General features: G+C 46.7%; 1 protein-coding gene across 1 annotated transcript in view; it reads left to right on the top strand.

Annotated features, from left to right (window-relative positions):
- The window catches only part of HTR4 (5-hydroxytryptamine receptor 4), a 129,219-nt gene that overhangs the window by 30,421 nt on the left and 78,986 nt on the right, over positions 1-19,812 (top strand). Inside the window, exons 4-5 of the mRNA XM_065409986.1 lie at positions 2,411-2,564; positions 6,043-6,608. Coding sequence (XP_065266058.1) covers positions 2,411-2,564; positions 6,043-6,608 — 720 coding nt within the window. The remainder of the gene's footprint in view (positions 1-2,410; positions 2,565-6,042; positions 6,609-19,812) is intronic.

Here is a 19,812-nt window from a genome sequence, read left to right as displayed (position 1 = left end):
TCATTCCAAAAATATCAACATGGGATGTTTGGACATTGTCAGAACCTTTTTTCCTGGACAATTGACCCGATTTCATGAAGTGTATTGATTTTGATGGAGCCGCATGTTCTGTCAGAATATGATTCTGTCAAAGTGTCTCCGACAAGTTCTAGTGAAATATACCAGTCAAACCACCACTATTCCACTCTAGAAATATGCCCTGATACAAGGAGATGCTTTTTGCAAACGGTGGGTAATGTCTTTCCTACTTGCTAAGGGCTTGTTGTAATCCTGGAGACTGTGGTTCCTTGAAATGCACTAGAAGACATCTCAAGTCATTTGCAGATGCAGCTCCTCCTGCCCTCACTCCTTGTTGTCAGTGAGCAGAAACATCCCACAACAGGTTACTCCCACAGTAGCATCCTGTCAGGCAGTACAGCAATCTGAACATTTCCTTTGCCACCTAGGAGTCAACTCTCTCTCCCCCTTCCCCCGTGGACAAGATACTCCGTAATTGTCTTCTGCAGGGATTCTTGCATCTTCCTCTGAAACAGCTTGGACTTGTCACTGTGAGTGACAAGATGCTGAACTAGCTTGGCCACTGCTCTGATCTGTTATGGCAATTCCTGTATTCCCCTGATGGTCCTCTCTTCCCTTTTCAGGCTAATAAAGAAGTATGTCTAGTTAAATCAGGCTGTGGAGCAGTCTTCTAAGAGCTATCAGATCTGTTGGATCTGTAGGGACTTTAAAAAGCAAATTGAAAATGTTCTCATCTGCAAATGCTTCCAGTTTGTGAAGTGCATGGCTGATGTATTAAAGATTTTAGTGCAGTTTTGTGAGCAGAGCTATCAAACACTTCACATAAAAAGTCACTTTGCAAATGTGCTTGCTTAATCTCGCCTAATATGGTCAAGGAAGAAATTGTGTTGTGTTCCCTGAGTATTCAATTTACTCCTTATCTGTTCTCTTGGTGAAAGGCGCAGCTTGGGGACTTTCCTTGGTATTGTGGTTATATTGCCCTCTATCAGCTTTGCAGTCCACATCCCAATATCAATATACTGACACCACTTGGCTTTGATTCCTCCCACTCCATCAAATACAATCCAGGCTAACTGCAGAGACCTCTATAGCAAAGCAGCCTGGATAGAACCCTTGACTAGGGGTCAGGAGATCTGGTGTCTATTCCTGGCTCTGCCAATGACGTTGGTCAAATCACTGTGTCTCAGTTTCTCCATTTGAAAAGCGGGGATAATAATCCTGGTGCAGCTTTGTAAAATGTTTTGAGATTTATAGAATCACAGAAGTGTAGGACTGGAAGGGACCTCGAGAGGTCACCTAGTCCAGTCCCCTGCTCTCAAGGCAGGACAATGTAATAACTAGACCATTCCTAACAGGTGTTTGTCTAACCTGTTCTTAAAAATCTCCAGTGATGGAGATTCCACAACCTCCCTAGGCAATTTGTTGATCAAAGACCAGCAAGACCATGCATCAAAGATATCATACAAGAGCTTTTATTAAGGGCAAGTATTGCCCAAGCAAAGCCTGCTGAATCAGGCCCAACATAAACCTGCAGTGTAGTGGCATGGCTGGTGCACTGCTTTGTTTATGGGCACATACCGAGTTCAGAAATGGACTCAGAGTTCAAGGCCTGGATGGTGCCTTGAGGATATATTTAGGCAGATAGTAGGTAAGTTCTCTTGAAGCAGATGGGTAACTCCAAGTGACATGTCGATTGTACAGAGGGCTGGGAGTCAGTCTTCTACTCACCCAGCTAAGTGGCCTTGGGCATGGCAAGGCACCCTTTCCTGCTTCAGTTTACCCATGTGTACAAGGGAAATAGTGATACTGTTTTGTAAAGTGCTTTGAAATCTATGAAAGAAAAGTGCTATGTCCTGTTGTTATTATGAATGCTAAATGCACATGGGGGGTATGAAAGAACTTAAATTTCTCAGAGAACCCCTTCCATCCCCAAAAAACAAATCCATTGTCCTGAAGTTAAAAAAAAATCATCTCAATAATGGCTGAACTGGAGGCAGATGAACTAGCTCTTCATCATCATTAAGAGGAGGAAGATGGCTCAGTGTCTAAAGCACAAAGCAGGAGTCAGGAGATCAGTGCTAAATTAGAGGCTGTGCCACTATCTTGCTCTCTGACTTTGGATAAGTCACTGCATTGCTCTGTGCCTCAGTTTCCCCACCTGTAAAAGAGTGCTACCGACTTCCCTCAAAGGAAAATTTTGAGGCTTCATTCATTCGTGCTTTTAAAGTGCTTTGAGACCCTTGGATGAAAAGCAGCTATAAAAAGCAACACAGTGTTTCTGTTTTTAAAAAGGAGAAGAAAAAGGTTGGATAAGCTGTATTTTTGTTTTGTCTTTAAAAGCCCTGGAGCAATCTCCATTATTTATGAGCAGTGTCTCTCCTTCCCCTTTTAGGTACTATGCTATCTGCTGCCAGCCTCTGGTTTACAGGAATAAGATGACACCACTGCGCATTGCTCTAATGCTTGGAGGGTGCTGGACCATCCCGACATTTATTTCTTTTCTCCCTATAATGCAAGGCTGGAATAGCATTGGTATATTAGACTTGGTGAGTAATAACTATGATTCCGATTGCTTGATGTGAAATGCCTTCAGTGATTGCAGCAAAGGTGCCCTCCTCCCTTCCCCCTTTTAAATATCACTGCCCACAGAGACTTGAAGGAGAGAGGTGCTGAATTACAAACTCAGTGATACTTCTGTAGAGGTGCTGCTGAATACCTACAGGGTGCCTGCCATGGAGATGAGGCCTTTGCTTTAGGTCCAGTGGGAGATCTGCCTGAGTAAGAACAGCAGGATTTCCCTGAAAATCTAGGGAAGGAGACATTTGTATTTAGAAATCATGGGCCTGATCCTAAGAGGTGCTGAGCTGCCTCTTCACCACTGATTTCCATGGGATGTGAAGGTGCGCTAGGCCTTTCAGGATTAGACCCCTAAGGAGCATGTCACAGAGATAGTGGCAGCTCTCGGTCAGAAGTTTAGACGAGGGTTAACTCACCAGTGCTGCACATGTGCTTATTAGTCAAGTGGCCTTTTGAAAGTGCCACCCAGTGGCCTGCTGTGGGTGCCAGGCCATTTGACGACACAAGCTCAATCGACTGCGTATGGGCCTAGCACACTCTTAAATTTAACATTTCCCTTCTTGTGGGTTTTCCTGCAGAAGGGGATGATTTGACTCCCTGTATTTATAATGACCCCCTGTAATTGTACGACTGATAGCCTTGCCACTCAGGGTATATCATAGAATGAAAAGACCTGCAGTTCTCCTGCAACAGGAAGATATTTGTGGTGGCCAATGTTTTCTGAACTATATAGTGATTTGGAGTGTCCAGCCTGAGACACCTTAAAGGGGCCTGATTTTCAGAGGATGGGTGCTCAGCATGTTCTGAAAATCAAGCTCCTTGAAAGTGTCTCCGATTGGACACTCCAACACAGAGATGCCCCAAATCCCCACTCACTTTTGAAAATCTTGACCATTGACTGTAACAGTGCTGCCCAATGGAAAGCCCAATAGTGGGGTCTATCTCCTGTGCGGACCAAACAGCTGGGACTTGAACTGAGACCCTTGGGTGGCTTGAAGGCACAAGCTCTAGCAAGTGAGCCACCAAGAAGGGTGCTGCTTCGCTTGCTTTTTTTTGCTGGTCCCACCAACACTCCATTTTCAGTGTAGTGGTGAGGGGGAAACCTTCCCAACCAGGTGGGTCTTTTAGTTGGTAGTCAGTTTTTATACCACTCCCTTTGGCTTTATTTTCAGAACCTCTGTTGTGGGGCATGGGTCATAAAAGCCATAAGTCACTCTCCATCCTGCCAGCATGTAGATAAAGGAATTAATGATAATAAAAAACAATAGAGTAAAAATGCCCCATTTAAAGAGGGCCTGGGATTAGTGCCTTGTATGTGAATCTCAGAGCAAACAAAATTGGAAACCCTGAAAGAAGATTTTAATACTTGTGGGCTCACTTTGGATACCAAGGGCAATCTGTCAGGTGAATTGACTGGGTGATAAGCGCAAAGATTCCTCCAGCTGGGCTTGGGGATCATTTAAGGATGATTAAAGGAATCATTTCTTCTCCTATTGATTTTTTCCATTGACTTCTCTGCTTGTGTCCTTTCAGAAAAGGCTCCGCTTTTATTTCTCTGCCATCAACCCTTTACATACTAGAGCACAGTCCCCACCACTCCTCATAATTGTCTTTAAATTGATCCTCCACGCAGTTTACGGGGTGCACCCTGGGCAGTATATCGGGGGGGGGGGAATGCGATAACGGTTTCCAAGAGGCTCAGACGTGACTGTGTGACAACACATCATAGCTCCTTTTCACCATCTTTAAACCAATGTGACGCCGACCACAGCTTTAAAGAACAAGATGGGGTTATTCACATGCTGTCTTGTCAAAATCAGTGCAGGAGAGAAAATGAGAGGCAGAGGTACTTCTCTCACAGACACCTAGTGACAGGCATTACGTGCTGCCACTGTTCTGTAGCAGGAATGTTCTCCCAGAGGATTCCCTTTTCCCCCAAACTCACATACTTCACTTTTCTTCATTCTCTCATGGCTTTTCTTTCACCAGTGGGTGCCTATGTTGTAGCCCATGGCCAAATGCAGCCCTCTGAATTATATGAAACAGCCTGCAGCTCTCCTCCTCTTTAATGTGGTAGACCAGCACAAGATGATTTACAGACTGCTTGGCTCAAGATGGAACACTGCACATGGACAGGAACTCTCTGTGGGCCACACTTCCATAGTAGAAAGAAGAGACTGGCTGCAGTCTGCTCTGTTTTATAGAGAACGTGCATTTCATTCAGGTTCTTTTCTTGTTCCCAGCATGAAGCTTGGCTGGGCAGAGTTTGGACATCTTTGCTTTAAAACTGGATACAGGTGCATAATGTGTAAATAGCAGAGAGTAAATGGGTTACCTTCCTTCATCCTCCCCTCCCCCCCACTTCCTGTCTGGGGTTGTTCTTTTCCATCTATATTCATTGGTCTCTATTTTAGGGAGGGAGTGAATATTCTATAGCCATGCTGAGAAGATCTCTGGAATGTTTGAAGTTGTGACACTAACTACAGAGTAGTAGGGCTTAAGAACTGCAATGCAGCAAATTCTATGGGGATGACCACACAGGGTATGTCTACACTACACACTATCCTGGACTCTGACTCAGTTTTGAGCCTAACCCCCCTTTTCGTCCACACATAAATTAGTCTGACTCGGGTCAGCAACCTCAGAACCTGGGTGCTAGGACCTTGTTGGGGGGGATCGGGTCAGAGTCCCACTGTGACTCGGGCCCAAGCCCTGTCATTTTGCAGTGCGGATGCAGGTCAAGCTGCACACTCTATAGCAGGGATTGGCAACCTTTGGCACGCAGCCCACCAGGTAAGCACCTGGCGGGCCAGGCCGGTTTGTTTACCTGCCCGTCCACAGGTTCGGCCGATCGCGGCTCCCACTGGCCACAGTTCGCTGCTCCAAGCCAGTGGGAGCTGCGGGAAGCGGCGCGTGCCGAGGGATGTGCTGGCCGCCACTTCCCGCCACCCCCATTGGCCTGGAGCGGCGAACCGCGGCCAGTGGGAGCTGCGATCAGCTGAACCTGCGGATGCGGCAGGTAAACAAACCGGCTCGGCCCCCAGGGTGCTTACCCTGGCGAGCCGCGTGCCAAAGGCTGCCGATCCCTGCTCTATAGAAAAGGCCTGTGCAATGCTGTGTGGACACATCAGCAAGGCTGGGAGACCCAGGTCCAGCCATTGTAAACCCAGTTTTTACAACACAGTGTGGGCTTGGAAACGCCTCACAAATCCAGGCCCCATGGGCCCAGGCTTTGTAGATGTACCCAGAGAGAAAATAAGAGAGAGAGAGAGCAAATGGATGAGACAGATACAAAAGACAGTGGAGAGATGAGAGAGAGAAGGAAGAGATAGACAGAAGCAGAAGCTGGTGGAGGAGTGACACAGTGACCAAAGCACTCAGAGATTCTTGTCATCAGAGAAGCTGTGATAAGCCTCTTTTGTTCTTTGTCCCTGTTTTTTCTTTCAGATACAACAAAGACAGTTCAACAAGGCTTCCAACTCAACCTACTGCGTGTTCATGGTCAACAAACCCTACGCCATCACCTGCTCAGTGGTGGCCTTCTACATTCCATTCCTCTTGATGGTGCTGGCCTACTATCGGATTTACATCACGGCCAGGGAGCACGCCCGCCAGATCCGGATCCTCCAGCGTGCAGGGGCGCCCACAGAGGGGAGACACCACCCGGACCAGCATAGCTCTCACCGTATGAAGACTGAGACCAAAGCTGCCAAGACCCTGTGTATCATCATGGGGTGCTTCTGTCTGTGCTGGGCCCCGTTCTTTATCACTAATGTCGTGGACCCGTTCATAAATTATACTGTACCTGAGCAGCTGTGGACAGCTTTCCTGTGGTTGGGCTACATCAATTCAGGGTTGAACCCCTTCCTGTATGCCTTCCTGAACAAGTCTTTCAGACGTGCCTTCCTCATCATTCTGTGCTGTGGAGACGAACGCTACCGAAGGCCTTCCATCTTGGGGCAAACTGTCCCCTGTTCCACCACCACTATAAATGGATCGACGCACGTGCTAAGGTGAGTGCTCCTCAGAAGCAGCAGAGTACTTCGAAAGCACAGAGTACTTTTGAAAGCAGTTCACTGTTGTCAATGGGCTTTTATTGAAGGGCAGATTTCTTCTTCTGTTAGGGCATGGGAAGGGTTAAATTTCCAAAGGAGGTGCAATAGGAGCACCTGAAGGCAGGATTTGTGCCTGCGCTCTGGCATTTGTGTGCACACAGCAGGTAATGGCATGCCTGCCACTGTGTTCAATTCCTTGATTTCTGTGTGAACAGAAGAGATTATGCAGGTGCAATAGGCATGTGAACATTTTTGAAGGGGCATTTCAGTTTAAATGTTTCACTCCAATCGGTCAAAATTAACACCACTGAGATGCTGTCATTCCTCTCTCTGGTTAGCAAGGAGCCATTATCTTTCTATGTTCTATCATTCCTTTCTCTAAAATCCCAGTCATTTCATTTTCTAAACCAATGCCAGGGGCCTTCATTCTATGGCATGTTATTGTAATGGTTTACCCTGTGTTTTTTGTCATGTTCACAGGCAGCGAATGGCCACCAGCTAAGGTATTTTAATAATGTCTCCATTTTAGTCAGTGGATCTAAGCCTATGGATCCTGTGAACAGCTGTCTGCACTTAGAGCTTGGAGCAGATAAGGGGTCATGTCCTGCTGGGCACTTGAGACTGGGAGCAGGATAAGGTAGGCTGGTGAAGATCAGGCACCTGATGATTCTCTGGAGGAAGTACAAGTGCTGTGTGAAAAACACCCCTTTTGACTCCCTGTCAGAGGATTAGGGAAGAGGGTGGTGGAGTTATATGGGGGAACGAGAAAATCAGTGCTCCTTGGAATGTCAGGGTGAGCTCCTCTTATTCTCTGATGAATGGGATGTAAGCAGCACGTCCACAATACAGTGGTGTGTTGATTGGGGAGGATAGTAATGAACAGCTCTAATTCCCAGAGTGTAATGCCCAGGTGATTATTATCTACAGCCAGGAGGCTCAGTTCCGAAGCTGAACTCCCCCAAACTGGGTTCCATCAGGGGATTCGTCTCAGACATATTTTTATTGTAAACATCCATGTCCTCTTGAAATGGGCTTCTGAGGTATAATGGATGGGAGAGGGGAATGACTCAGCACAGTAACTCATGCACTCAAGAAGGCCTTTTTTTAGGTTTCCAGGCCACTAACAAGGGTTTTTAAAAATACCTTCTGCTGATTAAAATTGGGTTTCCGGGGCTAAGCTCCATGCGCCCTCATTCTGTAACTGAGTCTTGGCTCTGCGCCACTCTGCTGTGTGAGCTGTTATTTATATCATAGCAGTGCTCTCAGGGATGAGCCAAAGGCTGGTCTCCTGAAGGAGGATTTACAGAGCAGCCAGGCTGTCTCTGGCATTGCTCATTTTGAAGTACCTCTCCAGTCCACCATAAGCAAGTCAATAATTTTCCTGGGGCTCTATAGCAGTGGATGTTGTAAACATGTCATTGGGAGGGACAAGACTGTGGTCTTACAGTAGTGCTGGATGGTGTTTCACTGTTGTGAGGCTCAGTATTTTATGCGAACAGTCACTCCTGGGACTAGCTAGTGGCTCTGCCATTTAGAAGGTGCAGGATTCTGAGGACAGCACAGTGGTCTGGAGAGGAAGGGAGGGAGACCTGCATCTAGTTTTAGTCAGTGGGTACTGAGATCTGGCACTTGACTGGGAAGCATAGAAGCCAGAGGGTCTGCAATGCACTTCCTTCCACTCTTCAATGCATAATGACTTGAGTTTGGGGGAAAGGGAGCTGTGAAGGAAGCTCATCATGATTGGAGGGGATGCGTTGCTTGTGGTTTTCGTATCTCCAGCACTGAGCACCCCAGTTAGTCATCACAATGGCCTCTTACCATCAAACTCTTCTTGGACACAGCTGTGTCCTGCAGCTAGAGAACATGGTGAAAATCAGTCCCTGCAGAGCTAGAAATGTACACAAGATCATCACAAGGGAAAACACTAGAGCTGGAGAAGGCTAATGGGTTATAACAAATGGGATTCCGTATCTTAGCTGAGATCACAGGAGGGTTATTTCTGTTTGCAACCTTCTCTACCTGCATCCTGCCTTTCCTTGTGTTCGCCCTCTTGCAAGTCCCCCAATACGTGAATGAATGGCAAGTATCGGAACCACTTGCATAGGTTTCCTGTGCTCCTATGAGTCTGTTAGACTGGATGGAGCATTAGTATAATGCCCCATAGAGAGTAATTCTACATAGGGCAGGAAGATTGGCCAGGTGACCTTTAAATCTTTTCCACATTTACCTTCTCTGACTCTGATGACAAGCCATAAAGAAAGCTTTTGGGTAAGATTGTATCATTATCTCTTTAGTGTTCTTACATAACTGCAACTCAGATCACTTCCCATTGGCTCACCATCATCTCTCAATACCTCCCAAACCCTGCTTAGCATGGCAGGACTTAGATGCTTGCGTTACATTGCAGGTTTCCATCTCTTCCCCCTTGGAGGCTGGAATGATCAAATGGGCTGCTCAGGAATGCCGGCTCTGCACCCCAGTCCTTCAGAGGCCAATTACCTTTTGGTTTCCTCAGCTTTCTAAACTAAGGAGGGAGGTGTTAGTTATTTCCCACAGGGTGGGGGTGGGCGGTGGGCAGTGCCCAGTTATGATCTGTGGGCAGCTATTCTTGCCTAAAAGCTTTTCTTAGTTAAATTGCATCAACACTTTTGTTTTAAACACAAAGCACATTGTTATCAGCAAGGAAGGAGGATAAATTCAGTGAGCTACATTCTCAATCAATGCATTGCCAGGATAGAGAGCCAATGATCCTTCTGTGGCCAACATCTCCCATTTATGGGGCTCTGACAACCTCTAGAGGTCCCTCAGCAGAGGGGAATGTCAGCTGTTTTCTCCATTCTACCAGAGTCAGTGATGGCAGAAGTTAGAGTAGACCCTTTGCTGAGTCCTTCTTCCAAAAATTCAGGGAATTTCTGGGTTTGGTTAAAAGGATTTAACTCATTCAACCCAGTAGGAAAGCAGGTGTGAATGATAATGTTCATGGGAATGGGTGTCTCATACACATCAGATGCCTCAACCATCACTTGGCTCAGAATTTTCATTGGGTCACATTGTTCCCTCCTCATCCAAACCATTTTACTCTCGCTGAGTATTGTGCATCTAATGAATTTCTAAGGAAGACTGGAGGTTCCAGATGCAAGGGGTGCATTTGTCTTTGTTTAAGATGAGACACAGACGTTGTTCTGGGATGCAACTGACTTTTAAGAATGTTTTCTCATCAAAGAATGCAGTGTTTTATTTTTCTGAGAACATTAAGTGTCAAAATGTTCTGACAGCCATTTTAGGATTTTTCACATTTATGTTAGGAATGGAAAAAAAAAACACTCTGAGGATCAGAGTGTGCTAAAAACACTGTAATGTTTCCCTCACCAAATACAAACTGACACAATTGGAGACAGATTTTATTGCCTTTTGTGTGTGTGTGTGTTCTCATGAAAGATAATAGCATTGTAGTCCTAGAAAACTGAACTTCTCCAGGGTATAGGCATAACCCAGGCAGAGATAGTGCATGTCACTCTGACCATGTGCCTTAATCACAAATCAGCACTTGGAGGTGCCAGCAGACATCAGTTTCCATAGTGCTCATTCAGTTCTTCATCTTTCTGTCAATCAGTGCCAAGGGCCTCTGTCTACTGGGACTTTGAATGAGACCACCAAGCTTTCCCCCCCCCCCCCCCCAAACATACTACTGAATAGCAGGGCTGGCTCCAGGCACCAGCCGAGCAAGCTCGTGCTTGGGGCGGCAGATTCTAAGGGGCGGCTTCCCTCCAATCCTTTTTTTTTTTTTTGCTTTGCCGCTTCAGCCGCCCCGCAGGGTTCTTTTTGTTATTGTTCGCCGCTCCGGCCGCCCTGTAGGGGGCGGCGGCGCAGAGGAGGGGAGCGCCCAGCTGGGAGCAGGCTGCGCACTCCGTCTGCCCCAGCTGGTGCCTGGTCTGCAGCAAGCCCGGCAGGGCAGCCTTCCTCCCTCCCCGCTGACCGGAGCGTCCTTCCCTCCCCGCTGACCGGAGCGGCGCGGAGCCCTCCCGGCAGGCGGCGCGGCGTGGCGGGAAGGGCCGCATGGCGAGCGCCCAGCTGAAGGAAGCCCTGGCCGCCCCCCTTCTCTCTCTCTCCCCCCCCCCCGCTCTCTCCCCCTCCCTCTCCCCCTGCTAGTCGGGGTGCGCCCTCCGCTGCCCGGGGCACGTCTGCAGTGCAGGGAGTGCCCCTGCACCCTGGCTCCGGCCGCCGCACAGGGGTTTTTTTTTTCGCTTGGGGCGGCAAAAAAGCCAGAGCCGACCCTGCTGAATAGCTATTAGATGGAAACAAGTTGCAATCACAACTAGAACTGTCTCTAAGGTGCCACAAGTACTCCTCGTTCTTTTTGCTGATACAGACTAACACGGCTACCACTCTGAAACTAGAACTGTGTGCACAGAGGGAATAAAATCCTGTACAAATATTCATTCAGCTTTGAAAGTGCATTTTTATTTGATCATATTACAACCCTTTGGGATTTGCTTTCTGCAAACATATGAGCACTTGAGCTCTACTAGAACAAATACTCCTCCAAAGTGCATTTTTATCTTAATGTCTGAATTTTCACCTACATTAATTTTGAACTATACATACAGTTGCAAAATTCAAGCAGTGTCAGTGCAAACTGAATTATAAAGTCTGCAGTCATCTCTACAATGTGGAATTCACACTGTATTAGTGCTTTACAATTTATGCCATTTACCTGAGTTAGCTACTCAAGTTACAGCATGAATTATGTATCTAATTGTGATATTTGCAATTCACAATTCTAGTGAACTGCAGATTCAGAAATTATTCGTTGAAAGAATTAGGATCAGTGGTATTCCCAGATAGAACAAGTTCCAGAATTTTGCAGAATATGGTTGTGGTGAAGATGTAACTGAGCAGTGATCAGAGCTGACAAGCCCTGAAAGTATTCAAAGGGTCACTTTTGCGTTAGGAGAGCTGATGAAAATAAGCTGATAAGCGTATCTCCGTTGGGAAAGCCTAATCAACTGCACAGGACTGAACATACTATGGGGACAATGTGTTTCTGGGAAATTGTTGTTAGAGAGCTGGATGACTGTGTTGTCACCAGGGCCGGCTCCAGCATTTCTGCCGCCCCAAGCAAAAAAAAAAAAAAAGCTGCGATCGCAATCGCGACCGGCGGTGGCAATTGGGGGAAAAAAAAAAAAAAAAAGCCGCGATCGGCGGCGGCAGTTCGGCGGCAGGTCCTTCGCTCCTAGAGGGAGTGAGGGACATGCCGCCCCCGAATTGGCGCAGGTGCTGCCCCTCTCCCTTGGCCGCCCCAAGCACCTGCTTGTTAAGCTGGTGCCTGGAGCCGGCCCTGGTTGTCACTAAACTGCAATTTGTTGGGGTTCATTCTCAATCATTAAGGCTTGTGCTGAAAGCTTCTTTTTTTAAAATGTGACTTTGAAAGTGCTTTGTGAGTCAGAGAGGTAATTTTTCATGATTGCAGTGATTTTAGGTTTAGTCATATAGTCACAGAGTTTAAGGCTTGAAGGGACCACCAGATCATGTAGTCCAGTGGTTCTCAACCATGGGTACATGTACCCCTGGGGTACATAGAGGGGGTACATCAACTCATCTAGATATTTGCCTAGTTTTACAACAGGCTACATAAAAAGCACTCGCGAAGTCAGTACAAACTAAAATTTCAGACAGACAATGACTTGTTTATACTGCTCTATAGACTGTACACTGAAATGTAAGTACAATATTTATATTCCAATTGATTTTATAATTATATGGTAAAAATGAGAAAGTAAGCCATTGTTCAGTAACAGTGTGCTGTGGCACTTTTGTATTTTTATGTCTGATTTTGTAAGCAAGTCGTTTTAAGTGAGGTGAAACTTGGGGTACGTAAGACAAATCAGACTCCTGAAAGTGGGACAGTAGTCTGGAAAGATTGACAGTCACTGATCTAGTCTGACCTCCTGTATGTCACAGGCCACCAACACCATCCAGTAGTGGCGGTGCTAGTTCATTCGGGGCCGTAGGCAGGAATATCTCCCCCCACTCCCCCCCACACACAATACCACAATACTAAAATAGGCAAGTTCTTATAATAAAAAGCAAATAGGGCGCCCCCTGAAGCTGCTCAGGGTCCTAAGCAATTGCTTAGTCTGCTTATGCCTAGCACCGGCTCTGCCACCCAGCATCCGCACACTAAACCCAACAACCGAAATAAGACCAAAGTGCTACAGCCCACAGGGGATGAGACTACTATGTGGCACAGGCAGAAAAGAGGAGGGACCGAGGTGCACCAATGTCTGTTTCCTCTCATTATAGTCATCTCTTCTCATTCCCATGTTCTGGATGGGTTATCCAGACACCTTCATTGCTTCTCCAGAGGTAGCTACCATAATCCACTGGTTGAGATTTTCAAAGCTGTCTGGGAATTTTGCTATGTGACTCCCATTGAAATCAATCCTCTAGCTGCCTTTGAAACACTCATCCCTCAACTTTGGAGGGCTTTAGACTCCTTGGTACTCCTGCATCCTGCTCTGAATTCCAGTAGGGGCTCTGCTATCTTCTCTGTTGTGGAAAGGGAGGGAGAGTGGAAAATGGGCAAAAGGAGAGCTACCGCACCCCTCACATACATTCAGCTGATGTGGAGATCCTGAAGTCATCTCTGATGCTGTGAGTGTTCAGTAGGACTTGTGGGAATAGTTTTCACACATGATCTTTTAATGCTTTATGCTTCCACTTTACAGCTACCTCTGTCAGAGGGTCTCACGGCACGTTAGTAAAGGTATGAATTCTCAGACCCACACTGCGAGGTTAGCATTCTCATGACAGACAGTAAACAGACACAGACTGGAGGATAGACTTGCCCAAGGTCACCATGTGAGTTAATGGGAGAACTAGGAACAGAACCTAGATCTCCTGTTTCCCAGTTCTGTGCTTTAGCTGCACCATCCTTCTCCGTCTTGGGCACTGTTTGGATATAGAGCATATAGAAAGGTTTGTACTCTGGTGAGCAAAGTGATAAATCCATCAGTTTTCTTGCAGAAAAGCAGATCAAATAATATGTCTGTTCTCTTTCCATCGGGGAGAAGCCTCCTCACCTGCTGCTGATCTTATTTCTCTAAGCCATCCAAAGAACATGTTTTTCCTCTAACAAGAGCAAAGGGAGAAGGAGAAAATACAGGCTCTGAAAACGATGAACCATTGGTCCTTATCTATACAAAATAAATAACCCACCTACCCCTTGCTCCACTCTCAGAACAGCAAGGCTGTATAAAACTCTTTGAACTCCATGCAGAAGTTAATGCCTAGCACTGTGCTGTAGCCTTATCAGTTGCCTCCCCAGAGACCACAGGTAATTGCTTCTATAAAGCTGAAGCCATCTTGATCCGGTGCTTTCTTTCTGCTGTTTGGACAGTTTCTCAGGTGTCCAGGTTTTTAAAGTTTAGCAGTTATATGGCTTAGAACTCAGTAGGCGTAAAAATAAATCCAGCCTGGTTGTTGGGAGGAAAAGGTTGCAATTTCCATAAAAGAAAGAGAGAATCGTTGTGTGAATTGGTATTTCCATCCCTCTGAAAGGTCTGTTTGGAATGTGTTGGGGAGACGGTCACTGCTGTGTGATATAGAAGCTTGCATGAAAAGGGTATTAACCAGGTATCTGTATCCAGGCGGATACATTCCTTTGGATGTCTCCTTCTCCCAGCAGTCACCCATGTTTGTGCTGGATGTTCTTCTCTTGACACAGGAGCATCACTCAGACTTCCCAGGTGACCCTGGGCAAGTCCCTTAAGCCTAGTCCACACTTACAATTTAGGTCGACATAGCTACAGTGTTCAGGGGTGTGAATAATCCACACCCCTGAGTGCCGGAGCTCTGCTGACCTAACAGACAGTTTCGATGCAGCGAGGCTGATGGAAGAATGCTGCTGTTGATCTAGCTACTGTCACTCGGAAAAGTGAAGCTCTTACAGCAATGGAAAACCCACTTCCGTCACTGTAGTCTGTGTCTGTAATGCCTGTAGCGTAGACATGGCCTTGGTCTCTCTGTCTCAATTCCCCATCTGTAAAATTGGGATGATAGCACTTTTTTTCTCCTGTCCTTTTGTCTGTCTTGGCAGTGGTGGATGGGAGACTGTGCAACAGGCTATTGCACACACAGAGAGATGGGGCTGACACATTTGAGAATTCTATGACTATGCAATAGAACACTACGCAAACTAATAAATAAAACAGACCTGCACAGTAAGTCCTTTTAAATCAGCATGCCACCTTTTCCCTCCCCCAGAGGAGGAAATATTACTCTCTGCTCCTTCCTCCTCTTGGGGTTTCTTTTCAGAGGCAGGCAATCATTCTGAGGCCTTCCTTGTAAATCCTCCTGCATGGAGACCATTGCCGTTAGGGCTGTCTCTGCCACCTCCAAGTGAGCTTTGCATCGCAGTGGAGAGGAAGCAGCGAGATTGTACAAACTGTACAAATTGTACAGGCTGATTGCTGGTTGGAATAAATAAATCTCAAGATGCTGGTGCTGTGGAAGGGAACTAATTTGCTTCTTTTCAGATGTGATTTTTGACAATAGTCGTGCCCTTAAGATGGCTTCAATCTCACAAGGCCCTTAACCCCCTCAGCACCTGATTGCATCTCCACAGATCTTTGGCCCATCGATAGCATTATGTCTTGCATCCAACTGAGAAGTCTCCCTCTGTGCCATTAGCTACAAACTCTCCCTCCCTTGCATGCTATGCAAACCAAATGACACCCCATTAAAGTGGGAAGACCTTGAGTGCACCCTCTGTGGTTCTCCAGGGATTGATTGCCGGGAGAAGTATCTGAGATATGAAGAGTTACCGAAAGAGAATTAGTCCTCATTGCAATAAGATGGGACTTGGTCAGTAGTTTTTGGCAATAAATTAATTCCCAGGACAGCAGATCTTTGTCTCTCCAAACAGTAATTAAAATTACACCCAAGACATGAATGATTTAAAGGGTGAGTGATTTAAAGAGACAGACAAAGCAATAGAGAACTGTGTGGAAGAATGAAGAGTCAGGTGAAAGGAGTCTGGCTGTCTCAGCAGAATTCAGATCCAACCAGTCCAGAGCATCTGATGTGTCAGTATCTGTGGAGTGGGAAGCCCAGCGCACCAGTCCTATTCTGCTGTTTATGCTCTGGTGATCATGGAGATACCAGCTGGTGCTGCGAGATAAAGTTTCACCTGCATGGCCTTGCTGCTCTGGAGCATCGAAGAGCTGGTATCATACCTTCACCATGCCTATTCAATGGTGCCTGGACACCTCCCCTTCTCAATGCCCAACCCGCCCCTCCCCATTCCTCACACAAATATTTTTGAAGGAGGATTCCTTTGCTTAGGGTAGCACTAGCATTCTACATAGTCCTCCCCTCCCCCAACCACCAACTCCTTTCTGAGCAGTTGAGCTTTGGTCGGAACCAGTCTACACTTGGGTTAGTTCTCAATGAAGTCTTCTTTGCCGATACACTTTGTGGGTATAGCACAACCCCGCACACCAGGTGTACTCTAGTACTGGTCTGTCCATGCTTATATATGCTCTGATGTTTCTCGCTGTGCCCCCAGCCTGCAATATTTACCGAGAACCTGTATCATGCTTGGCACTGCACAGCCGGAGAAGCCAATTCTTAGACTATAGGGGACACACATCCTCAGCGATATTGACACCTACAGCACATTGGGTCCCTGTATGAATTTGTGGTGATGTAAGAACCTAACTGGGGTCATTGTTGAAAGGCTTTGTGGAAGATGTCTGGTTCAAGGAGGGAGTTGAGAGGGGTTGCTTGGACATAAGAGGGAGACTTTACCCAAGCATAAGGGGCATGAATTGAGGAAGGGAGAAGGATACAAAAGAGGCAGTGAGGAGGGAAGAGCAAAGGGAGCGAGAGGGGAGTATGACTGACTTGGAGCTGTATTTAATTTAGGAATACTGTATATTGACCTGGTTAATGGGATGTTAACTGTATGAATACATTGGGTTTGTGTTACAGGGCGTTATAGTAAGGCTAAGATTTTGTCATGGATATTTTTTAGTAAAGGTCACGGACAGGTCAGGGGCAAAAAAGAAAAATTCACAGAAGCCGTGACCTGTCCCTGACTTTTACAAAAAATATACCTGACAAAATGGGGATCTGCTGGTCTCCATGCCGCCTGAAGCGGGGCAGCTGCGCAGGGGTTAGGAGTCACCTGCAGGAGCTAGGGGCTGCGGGGTACCCCTGCCACCTGCAGCTCCGGGGGTCCCCCGCTGCCCATGTCGGCCAGAAGCTGCGGAGTAACCCCATCGGCAGCGGGCCGGGAGCTGTGGGGGTTCCCCCACCATGGCCAGGAGCTGCAGGGTTCCCCGCCACCTGTGGTGGCCGTGGGCTTGGGGGTTACCCTGCCACCTGTGGCGGCTGAGAGCTGCGGAGTACCCCGCCACCTGCAGCGACTTGGAGCTCCGGGGGCCGCCAGAGGCAGCGGGGGTACCCCGTAGCTCCCTGCCCCCGCTGGAGGCAGGGACCCTGCAGCTCCCGACCACCGCAGGCTGAAGTCACGGAGGTCACGGATTCCGTGACTTCCGCGACCTCCGTGACTAAATCATAGCCTTAGTTATAAGGAAATATCACCAGAAAAAGAATGGTAGAAGATAAGACACCTCTCAGGAAACACTTGAGAGTTGTTATGGGACAGTGCCAGAACATTGGCTCAGTCTCTGATGAGCCTACAGGACTGATTTGGACCAGAAAGGCCAAAGCCCACAAATACAGAAGAACAAAAGAACTGTGGCTGTTTAAAAAGGGTCTCTCTTTTGGGAGAGAGGGAATTGTTCAGGGGAACTGGGCTGAAACACAAGGACTCCCCAGGGTGTCTGAAGATGTTAGGCATACCTAGCTTACCATCAGGGAATGATAAGCCTGTAGGTAAGATAGATGTGTGGGTAAATTGTTGTTTTAAAAACCTTTTTCTATAAATTCTTGGTTCCTACTTCAAAATAAACAACACTTATCTTAAGAAGGCTGCTTGGTCACAGCCTCCTGAAGGAAGAGTCTCAGGAACTGAATCCAGTGGGGCGTGCTGAGTATCATGGGTTATCCACAGGGTCCTGTAGTTCAGGGCTCGATCTAAGGATGGGAGAATTATGGAATTCCACCGCAGGATAGATAAAGGCATGTAGCTTAACACTTAGCCCTGTAATTCTGACCGGCAGACATAGGCAGGAGCAGAACCGTGCGGGGCCTCGCAGGTGAAGATGAGAAGGTTGAATTGTTGTGGAAGGTTAGGGGAAGCCAGTAGATAGATTCGAAGGTGAAGCAACATGCCAAAGCAGCAGGAAAGGAAATCAGTTCAGAAGGCATATAGTACATCTCTCTCCCTGTGCACACCCATGCACCTGCAATCTGCCTGTTCCCTCATGGTGCCATCTGTGGACCGTGCCTGCTCCAGTCTGGCACCATCTGTGCTCTCCACACTTCTCCTGAGAGTCACGCTTTAGAACAATACAGACATAATTCTGAAAGGGATGAATTACAAGTCCTACTCATTTCTCTAAAGAGTTTTAAACAGATGGGTAATCACCATAGCAATAAAGCCTGTGCTAATGAGGAATCCTCGCAGGAATTCACTCTTGATGGCATGTTCCCTTTCTACCTTCAACTCTCCCAGCCACTATCTCACTGGCTATGGCCAAATTCAGGTTCACTCTCTTTTACAGAATTAGATCTAGGGCTAGGATTTTCACATGTGGCCGCAGAGAATGAGTGTGCCTGCAAAACTGGGAAGCACAAGCAAGCAATGACACCTGCACATTAGGTAGCGGTGCCCCACTTTTCTCAACCTGCACACACAGACTCCCGGGTCTGTACATGTTGTGCCTAAGTCTAAACATTTGCTTCTTTCCATCCAGATATGCACAAATTGGTAATAGCACTCGCTGAATGATACCAGTGTGCTCTACGCATCACTTAGTCAATCCAGTCTTCTCTAACAAGGTAGCCAGAAAGCTGCGGGGAGCGATGCATTTGTACCTGCTTTGGTAGGATTTTGTACACCGGGGATGCTGTTTGAATCAGGAAATCCGGAGATTAGTTACAAAATGTGTCATTATGTTGCATTCTGATATAACTGAAAAGTGTCTTTCAAGGACCCTGGTTTTATGGCTAGAAATCCCTACTTCTGCCTATACAGCTTCCTTTTACTCTTGTCTATTATACTTTACTGGGCATTAAACAGATGCCCAGCTAGCAGACCTTCCTGAGTTGGACTAAAATGCATTCATTGCCATTTACCCAAGGGTTTGGAAGCGCCAGAGTTTTCTCTCATTTACGGATCAGGATATACCAAGGATCAGAGGGAACTTATTCCCAAACAGCTGGAGATTTACACCCTGAGTATCTTCAGATGACAGCCTTTCAAATGCAGCCTCCCTCCCTCTTTTCTGGTCACTTGCCTCTCCTCCAGCTTTCCAGGGTCAGGGCTGTCCCTTGAGACATGACAAGCTGACAGCATGGGCGTTTTTTGTCAGGGAAAGTGCATTAGCCTCAGGTATGAGCTAACCTGTAGCATGACTTATTCCTCCATTGTCTCTCTCTCACTCATAAAATTCAGATGTCTCTAAGCACCAAAACAGCTGCTTAGTAGAAAGGTTGGACTGCAAGAAGTAACTAAAAAGAGACAGTCCCCAGGAGTGCAAGATACTGTGGGTCAATTTCCTCCCCCAGCCCCACCTCCGTTAGAGTTCCATGGAAGCCAGTAGAATAACAGTAGAGAAGAATTTTTTTTTTTGCTGTACAGTAATAAATGTGCTTCCTCCACCCATTCATTCTTTCTCTCCCTCACACAGAAATTAGGAAAAACTACCATTATGCGCTATATAAACTGGAAGGCAAATATTTCTGGAGAGGGAAATGTGTTGCGTACAGTCTATCTGACCAGCAAATTGCTACATTCCCACTGTGATATTTATGATGCTGGGAATGTCTGAACACTTCAAGAAGGACCTGGATTTTATCTTGAGGGTGCAAGGGTTTCTACCAGAGATGGGGGAAGATTTCTCTTTAACTAAAATTTTTCTTTTTCAGTACAGAATGCAGCTTTGCTTGGACAAACTTGCTAAATGTTCTGATCTTCCCCTTGCTCAGAGATGAAAGATTAAGTCAAACCCAGGATCTCCTGCTTGCTGGT

This window comes from Emys orbicularis, chromosome 8, assembly GCF_028017835.1.
Source record: "Emys orbicularis isolate rEmyOrb1 chromosome 8, rEmyOrb1.hap1, whole genome shotgun sequence".
NCBI classification, from domain to species: domain Eukaryota; kingdom Metazoa; phylum Chordata; order Testudines; family Emydidae; genus Emys; species Emys orbicularis.
Note: the sequence above shows the minus strand (reverse complement) of the source record. Positions and strands in the feature narration are given on the sequence as shown.